This window comes from Triticum urartu, chromosome 1 (genome assembly GCF_003073215.2).
Source record: "Triticum urartu cultivar G1812 chromosome 1, Tu2.1, whole genome shotgun sequence".
NCBI classification, from domain to species: domain Eukaryota; kingdom Viridiplantae; phylum Streptophyta; class Magnoliopsida; order Poales; family Poaceae; genus Triticum; species Triticum urartu.
Window position 1 is genome coordinate 534,942,937 of NC_053022.1, and position 9,421 is coordinate 534,952,357.

Sequence of the window (9,421 nt, forward strand, 5' to 3'; positions counted from 1 at the left end):
AATATTTATTGCTCCCTCCAAACGGGTGCATATGACATGCACGTGTTCCTAGGTCATCAATTTGACTAACAAAATACATGTTATATACCACCAAAATTATATGTTTAGAAACTTTGTTCAATTACAAATCCAATGACATGCTTTTTATGGTATACAATACATGATTTGTTAGTCTACCTTCTCTAATCCATTTGACCTAGGTTCCACAGGAGCAAGTGATACATCACTAAAAAAATAGTCTACCACATGCCGATAGCTGGATGTTTTCCTTGATCGATTCGCAATATATCCCTCATTTGTTCTGCTATGTCTTTGTAACGAATAAATAGATCCAAGAATTTCTAGACCATGTTAGATCAATGTGAAATTTGTAGCTATTTTCTCTAACTATAAGAATGGGTGTGCTTCATATAGTAGTCTAGAACAACTGGATGGCCACCTATTTGTGCTTTGTGTAGTTTGCCTCTATTTAATTGTTTGGCGTCAAGAACATGGAATCGAGTAAATCTATCGTACATATTTCAGAATAACCGTGAATGAATGAATATGCTGAGATGTTGACCATATGGACCAAATACCTAATATAAAAAATAACAGAATGTTCATATTTTTCATTAATACCAAAGTTCGTAAAAGCTTTATTTTCTTATAAATCAACATGGAAAATTCAATAGTTCTCAAATGAAAATAATACATGTGAATTTGAGTGCATCGTCCAAAATAAATAGTTATATAAAGTTTTTGAACGCCTAATCTAGGAAAAAATATGATGGTTATGATTTTTTATTAATATTGATTAATACAAATCAACTTGTGGATTAGTTTCCAACTCCTTAAGAAGTATGGGCTGTTACCACTGATACAACTTTTGTGATTATGTAATCCTAACTGCAAATTAGAATTCTACCAATCCATTTTTTTCTGCCACGTGCTTAGGTAGTTTTGAATCAAACTAACACATGTCTGTGTACGAAAAATAATAATAAAGAAATAAACGAATGCACTGAAAAGAAACGGAAGAAAAAGAAAGCGTTGAAGGTCTGGTGTCCGCTGGGCCGGCCCATTCTGGCGCGCTTCAGGCGAGCGCTCGTACAGCCGTACAGGATCGCCACTCCATCGAGAGAGGAAAGAGGGGATCGGGAGTCAGTTATGCGCCGCCGCCTGCCCTGCGCCGTCGCCGGCGGAGGCCTCGAATGAGGATCTAGTGGTGCCCAAATAAGCAGCTCCCCAATCCAAGCAGCAGCTCCTCCTTCCCGAGCCGCAACCGGCAATCGAAGCAAGCAAGCGGCTCCACCCCGGAATCAGAAACAGGCTCTGTTTCAAATTCAGTCTCCGAGCTTCCATTGGTGGCGGGAACCGCCAATCCTCGGAGGAGACGCACAATAACAACTATAGACATCAGTTTTCAGAAGAAGATTGACCAGCAATGGCGAGGACCAGTCGCCGGCGACAGGCTGCCAAATTGATGGCCAAATCATCGATCAGGGCCGAATCCTCCCTCGACAAGCTTGTGAGTTGGTCCTCCAAATCCTTTTTCGTATAACATTTCACGCAAAAAAAATACTATTTCTCACAAACAGTAAAAAGTAGGAACCATAATCAGTATAATAGATTGTCATCAGCAGATCTACGAGGGAGCCATGGGGATTGTCATGAAGTTGCCGCTAGAGGAGGAGAGTTTCATCTAGTGGAACCACGCCTGACAAGACCGAGTTTCTGAAGTAGTAAAAGCACTCAACATGTTTATTAAAGAACGGAGAAAAAAACAATCCAATGTTGTTCTTCAGTAGACTCAGTTAATCTCACTTAATTTCAATCTAGATAACCTTAGTATGGAACACAGGTTCAGAAAAAAATCTGATCGGGCGGCAATGGTCCTTAGTTCTCTCATTTCTATGGGTGTGTGTGTCGAGATGTCTGCCTCTCAATCTGTTCCTGGCGCCGAGTTTACCCGGTGGTGTTGGATGCGGGGCTCGCGAGGTGGCTCGAGGATGAGGACGGGCAGGTGAGGGGATCGTGGTTCATAGACTCGGCTTTAGCTTTCGGCTTATACCATCATGTAACAATGTGACCTGTCTAGAGTCTAGACCAGTTTGGCACGGTAGGAAAATTATCAATTTTGTTCAAGATTATAACCACTGCTCTCACCAACTACACTGGTTCATGCATAAGTACACAACAACACACAGATGAACAAGCCAGTAAGCTGTTGGACTGATTCTAGCCAACGGCTAGACCTGTAGGGGCTGCTTTCAGAAAAGGGAAACCACACATGAAAAAGTAAATAGCCGATAGCTCTTCATATGATTATTTTCTTCCTCAGATATTTCAAGATTTGGCCACCTTCTGAAATTAAAAAAACAAAGTCCTCCGAGTAGCAACTTGGAACAGATTTATTGCAAAACAAAATATGATACAGCCCGATACAACGTCACATAAGTAGTATGCCAACAATACGCACTACAAGAGACCATACACTCATACAGGGAATACAGATAGCCATAGTTCACATCGGTGAGTCCTGATCTATAGTTGGTAGATAGAACTCATGAAAGATCAGAAACTTCAGACGGTTTTACACCTTCAGCAAGAACTTGAAGATACCTTGGAACAGGCGGCATTTCAACATTAACCAACCCTTCTAGGATCTGAACAATTTCCCCCATCGTTGGCCTGGAGCTCTCACTGTCTTGCACACACCAACAGGCAACCATGCATGCCCTTTCAAGCTCCCTTAGGTCCACATCACTGACAAGTTCAGAATCAATCAATGTTTGCACATCTCCTTCCACTAGCTTCCTCACTACCAACATAGGAAAAAATGTATATCTACTTGTGGCAGTATGCATATTGTTCCTCTTGCCAGATATAATCTCAAAAAGCATCATTCCATAGCTGAAAACATCAGCCTTTGTTGTGATAGCCTCACCACTTATCCACTCAGGTGCAAGATAGCCTATGGTGCCTCTCATTGATGTTAAAACCCTACTAAAATCTCGGCCAAGGAGCTTTGCCAATCCAAAGTCTGCCACCTTTGGAATTAGTGATTCACCCAATAATATATTTTCTGGCTTGATATCACAATGTATGATGCAATCCCTGCACTCCTCGTGCAGGTAAGTTAATCCCCGTGCAACTCCGGTCGCGATTTGGTATCTTGTGCTCCAACTTAAAGGCGCACCGCTGCTCCTAAACAGATGATGATCCAATGAACCATTGGGCATATACTCATAGACAAGCAACCGCTTCGTTCCTTCAGAACAAAAACCAAGTAGTTGAATCAAGTTGACATGCTGAATTGTTCCAATAGTACTCACTTCAGCCCGGAATTGCTTCTCCCCTTGACGGAGGCCCTCCAGCTTCTTCACCGCCATTATAGTTGCGTCTGGTAGAACTCCTTTGAACACAGAGCCAAAAGCTCCCACGCCCAATATCTCAGAGAAATTTTTGGTAAGGAACTGCAGATCATTGTATTTAAAGCTGATCAGAGATCCCTTAGCAAGATTCGTACTATTAATTCTTCTCATCCTGCGGAGAAGGAAATATAAAGCGATCACTGCACAACCAAGAGCAGCAACTCCACCAACGGCAACTCCAGCAATCCACCGTCTCTTGGTTCTTGAATCTGGTAACTCAGAGGCTCCCACCCTTATATGAATGTTATCCGGAGAACCGTCAATGGTGTCTTGCAAATTCAGAAGTTCCACATACCAAAGTGAGCATGTGCCGTTATAAGAGTAGGCGGTACATGAACAATTGTTCAGGCAAGCTGATTGGCAGTTCTGATTGCTGGTACCCTCAATACTAGTGTATGCTTTGTCAGGCAGTTTCACACTATTGATTGTATAGAACCTATCCTGCTTTTCTTTCTCCAAGCCCTTGCTGCTACACTGCAATTGGACATTTCTCCTACAACCTGCGGTTGGATCACCCAGATTCCAACTAGTTGGATCACGCTCACTGAAGCCCTTGAGGCAGCTACACGATGATGACAGGGCACTCCCACTGCACTTGCTGTAAGCTCCACAAAATCCATACACATCGCAGTTGGCTTTTGGTTGTGAAAAATAGACCACCCAGGCCTGTGCAGCCTCCACCCATACAGAAGACTGAGTTTGACCCGACACGCTAATGACATGCCTTGATAATATTCTGTCATCGGTGACATTGTAGGTGAAGTATGTTTCCTGCTCATTGTCAACAAACTGATAAGTGTATGGGGTGTTGGGATAGGTATTTGCACGCGACAACTCCGGCATGTTAGGAAATGAGCTGCCGGTCCAGTTGCCAGTTTCCCAGTACACCATGGAGCTATTCCATAGGATGATGTATTGCTTTGAGCCATTTGGGTCCATCTCCACGGTGAACATTCCTGGTGCTGGATCACCATTGTTTTTCCAAGAAATGATCCGGTTGGACACACCAGTCACCTTGTTAAAACTGAGCTTATTACCTGGGAGCCATGTGTCTGTCATATCATCGAAACTTTGCCAGACCACATGGGAGCTGTTGGACTTGTGTCTAACCACTAGGTTCCCTGTGTCGAGGAGCACGGCAATGGTGGAGTTAAAAGCTTCATTGGTTGAATTGCTTGACCAGACAATCGATTTGGACTGACGGAGGACAATATTTCCGTCGGCAGAGATCGTCAGGCTTGATGAGGCTGGATCAGATATTGGTTTCTCCCTGTTGGCTACCCATACAATAGTTTGCACCGGGATTTTGTTGTACCAAATACCCACGTACCACCTGCCTCCAGATCCTTCAGCTATCCATGTATAAAAAGATCAGCGAAGTCAGTATAATTGATTGATCCACACAGAAATACATATAATTATAAATGAAAAAATGGAGAACATGTGGTTTTAAGTCCTCATATAAATATGATGATGTTTCAAACTGCAGTATTACTGGCAATACAAGATTGTTTCAGAAAACACACACACACACACAGATAGTGCCTCTATTATTCATAAGAGGCACTTCCAAAATACTATAATTTTTGCTAGTATCTAGAATTAATTCCCTGGTATCTCCTAAGTCCTAACACGTCGATAGTAAGTCTTGTTAAATTATAGGAGCTTGCATATATTTCCGTTACTATTATTTTCTAAATGATGCTAGTCAACTCCACATTTCCTAAGACGTAGAAAATCTGCCCAGAAGCTCCCACCAAAGATTGATTGGAACCAGTCCATCAAGGTTGAAGTCCTAGATTTAGCACTAGTGCTCACATTTTTCTATATTTATTTTAGTATTTTCAGTTATGTTCGTTCAATGGAGGAGACATTCCCGTCGACGAGGCGTCTATGATAATTTCGTCAATCTCAAGAAGTTCTGCCGGCTCAATATCTCAGAAGTGCTCATAGGGTAGAATGTACGTGTGTGCGTTTATAGAGGTGTGTATGTAGAGTCATGTATATGAGTACTTGTGATTGTACTGTGTTAGAAAAAGCCACTTCCAGTCACACGACGAGAAAAGACTCATCCAAAGACCACAATAAAAAAAATATTTTGTTGTTTCCCCCACATGCCAAACCAACTAGTAGGTAAGTAATTTTTACAACTTTAAAATAATTGCATGTAAAAATAAAGGGACTGCCTATATACCATGTCAACTGGAAATGAAATTAGGGCCGGTCGAATCGTTTTCAGCTTTTTGATGTAGATCCAATGGCCGAGACACCTTTTTCTACCTCTCCACCGCTCTCATGTTCATCTTCTACCCCTGATCGAGCCGCCAACTGCCACCGATCGACCTAACCACCTGCCGCCTACAGCTAGCAGCGCTCCCGCGACTGGCTCGCCGCCCCGCCCTCCCCTCAACCGCAGCCCACCGTTGTGCTGGCGCTCCCCCCGGCTATCCCTCTAACCCCAGCGATGATCGATTTTTTCTGGCGACTTGCACCACCCCCACACCCATAAGATAGATAATGGGATGGCCTTCTCGCTCACCACCCCCCACACCCCTAAGATAGATAATGAGGTAGCCTTCTCTGGTAAGCTCTTTCTTTCCTTCCACTCTACCTTCCTTAACGTGAAAATCGACTTATCCAAATTCCAAATTCAGCCAATTTACCTATAGCTATTGCGAAAAATAAAATCTATGCAACCCAAAAACATAAGGGGCACAAGCACAACGAAACGCTAGCAAGCCCCGCAAAAAAACCCTGAAGCGCTAGCAAACATAAGCACAACTGGGACAGTGTACACGGCGACTAACACTATTCAGGAGGAGGGAGGGACGTACGATTGTGGATGTTACCTTGAGGCTGGAAGAACCCGAGCGCGAATTTGCCGCGCTGCGAGATCAACTTCTGGTCCCCGGAGAGCGGCCGGCTCGCCGTGATCGTGTCGGTGGCATTCGAAGACGACCCATGTGACAGGGCCAGCAGTGCCGCGACGACGAGCAAGTGCAGGAGGAGGGAGCAGGAAGGAGGAAACCAGCTCGCCATGGACTCAAATCGATCGATGCTGTACTATGATGGACCGATCAGCCGCCTAGCGGTCGCTATATATGGTTCGTTAGTCTTCACACGCGCATACCGGCACCACACCTGGTCCATGTTTAGTCTCGACACGCGCATACCGGCACGACAACTGATCCGGGCACTGCCAATTTTTTTAACATCAGTAGAGACGCAAGCGCTCATACATACATCCATGCACTCATCTTAATGAACGCACACACACCATGTCTCTATGAGCATCTCCGAGAGACCGAGTCGGCATGTCATATTGAAATTTACGAAGTCACCGTAGGCGCCTCGTCGTTGACAGAAACATCTCCTCCCACTGAAAACGCATCGCCGGAATTCCTGAAATAAATTTAGGAATAATGCAAGCACCAGGATTTGAACCCTGGTGGGCTGAGGATACCACTGTCCCTCTAACCATCCAACCACAGATTGGTTCGCTCACTGTGCCAAATTGATTGGTGATTTTTGGAGATTTTATTGATTCAAAATATAGCATCAAGGTGGTGCAAATATGATGAGCACACATCCAAACTTTATACGACTATTAGAATGGACACAGCCAACAACAATATACACATCCCTGTTCAAGAATTCGTCCGATTAACCAATTAACTTGCCGATTAATCCCTACTCATAGGATCACCGAGTAGCCGATAAATCATCCGAATAATTGATTAAATGGCCGATTAACTTGCCGATTAGCCTATTAATCCCCTACTCGCCAGCCAACCGAGTAGCTACCAGTTAACGATTTTCTCAACAATGGTACACATACCCATATGCAAACATCAATATATTCGCAAGAAAAAACATCAATATACACATAAAATATCACGCTGACAAAGGGCAAAATTATACAAGATCGAAACTCTGCCTTCACGAAAGAAAAGGAAGAGGGGGGGGGGGGGAATTGAGCATCAAAACAACAATCGATGAACTATAACAACGACCATCGGCCCACCATTTGACATTACAGAGACAACAACAAAGATTCTTCAGCAACTATGTCTTCAGAAAGGGAGCAATGCTCAAGCATCATTGTCTTCAGATGTAACCACCAATGGTTAAATCTCGAATTTTCACCTTAAAGATAAAGGCTGAGCAACTACAAGCAATGTCTTAAGAAAATTAACGGCAAAAAAAACATTGCCATGGTCAAGTATAAGGGCATGTCCAATGCGGGGCGCTTAGGAAGACGCCAGGATTACTTTCCTATCAATCTCCCGGTCGATTGGCAGTTAAGGCAATTAAATCCTGGCATCGGACGCCGCGGGGCGCAAAGATGTGCGCGGGGCGCTTCCTTCCTTTTTACCCCGCATGAGACGCGTAGATAGTTTAATTGCCGTGGAATTAGTGCCCAAGATTAGCGCCTGCCGTCGGAGAGTAGCACTCTTAGGCTGGTCACAATGGGGAGGAACTTAGGAGTAACATCACACACTCCAATACAACTTTGCTTATGTGTCACATATTTAATGAAGAGAGAGGTGCTTGTGGTAACTAGCTAAGTTACCGGAACATCACAAACTCCAAGAAACAATGAGTCTATAACCTAATAAATACATTGTTGCATGACACTACATAGATGTTCCTACCCACTGTGGAGGTAGTAACATAGTCTAGGGAAGTGTGTAAGTTACTAGACTATGTTCTTGCCCATTGTGACCAGCCTTAGATTTTTTTACTTAATACTCCCTCCATTCCACAATATAGTGCTTCCTCTATCTCCGTGCTTCAACTTTGACCGTAAATTTAACTACCAAGACCGATTACGGTGGGAGCAAAAATTATATTAGTGAATTCGTATTCGAAAGAAGTTTTCAATTATATAATTTTTTCCCCGCCGCAGTTGGTCTCGTTTGTTAAATTTATGGTCAAAATTGGACTTCGGGAAGTGCGGGCGCACTATATTTTGGAATGGAGAAAGTAATATTAATTTTTCCCTCCATAAGCGCCCGGTCAGGCGGCTGGCATTGTAGATGCCCTAACCAGTTAAGGTGAGATCTACCATCAACAAAAAAATTTAAGTTAGACTGAAGGCTTTCACTCGAGACCAGATACTTGGAAAACACCACCAAATCAAAGTCATCAAGTAACGTCGCTATTACTTTTTCCAATCCCAATGCATAGCACAGTCTTAACTTAAGATGACCGCACAAGCAGCTAGTCAAGCCGCTGATGACGATGTTACAGTGTATGCCCGATGAATATTGACCAGCCCATGCTCAGCTGATTTGTGCGATGTGACGATTCTGGCTCGCCTGCGGTCGTTGGTCATAGTTATCGTCTTCACCGTGGCGCCGTGTGGTTGGAGCCGTTGCCGAACGTCAATAGACCGCAGAGTCGATCGTGACCGCCAATTCCGCCGTGCGTTTGAGACGGTGTGGACCATCGTGCTGGTTCTATCACTCTTGGTGGGCTGGAAATGTAATGCTTTATTTTCACCCACGCACTTATCACCCTGGACTGTCGTCAAATTTTCCGCGTAAGGATTATTAGAGCAGCACGTTAATTAAAGCAGATTAGTGATCCTGTCGAAAATTTAGTCACAGTAATTTGAACTTATTTGAGGTCAAATAAGATTAGTAGAGGAATTCTTTTGCTTAACGACGTAGTCTGAAACATATTGAATGTTTTTTTCCGAAAAGGGTGGAATGTTACTTCATTCTAACACAATACGAAAATGCAATGGAAATAGTATGAACAATCTGAATTCTGAAATGTAATGCTTTATTTTCTTACTCCCTCCGTTTTTATTTACTCTGCATATTATATTTGAGAGAAGTCAAACTTCGTAAAGTTTGACCAAGTTTATAGAAAACAACAAAAACATTTACCATAACAAATGTATATGATGTAAAAGTACATTCAACAATGAATCTAGTGGTATTGATTTGTTATTGCATATGTTAATATTTTTGTTTATAAACTTTGTCAAAGTTTAC

General features: G+C 43.1%; 1 protein-coding gene across 1 annotated transcript; it reads right to left on the reverse strand.

Moving 5' to 3' along the window:
- Positions 1–2,273: 2,273 nt before the first annotated feature.
- Positions 2,274–6,468, reverse strand: LOC125526957 (G-type lectin S-receptor-like serine/threonine-protein kinase At2g19130). The gene is made up of 2 exons (XM_048691559.1): positions 6,266–6,468; positions 2,274–4,768 (listed from the first exon to the last, which is right to left on the reverse strand). Exons 1-2 carry the CDS (start codon positions 6,453–6,455, stop codon positions 2,547–2,549), a joined length of 2,412 nt encoding a protein of 803 aa, XP_048547516.1. The 5' UTR covers positions 6,456–6,468; the 3' UTR covers positions 2,274–2,546.
- Between the last annotated feature and the right edge of the window lie 2,953 nt (positions 6,469–9,421).

Coding starts and splice junctions, on each gene's coding strand:
- LOC125526957 (XM_048691559.1), bottom strand. CDS start 6,455: ATGGCGAGCTGGTTTCCTCCTTCCTGCTCCCTCCTCCTGCACTTGCTC. Junction 4,769..6,265: donor CGGGTTCTTCCAGCCTCAAG/GTAACATCCACA, acceptor ATACATGGATAG/CTGAAGGATCTGGAGGCAGG.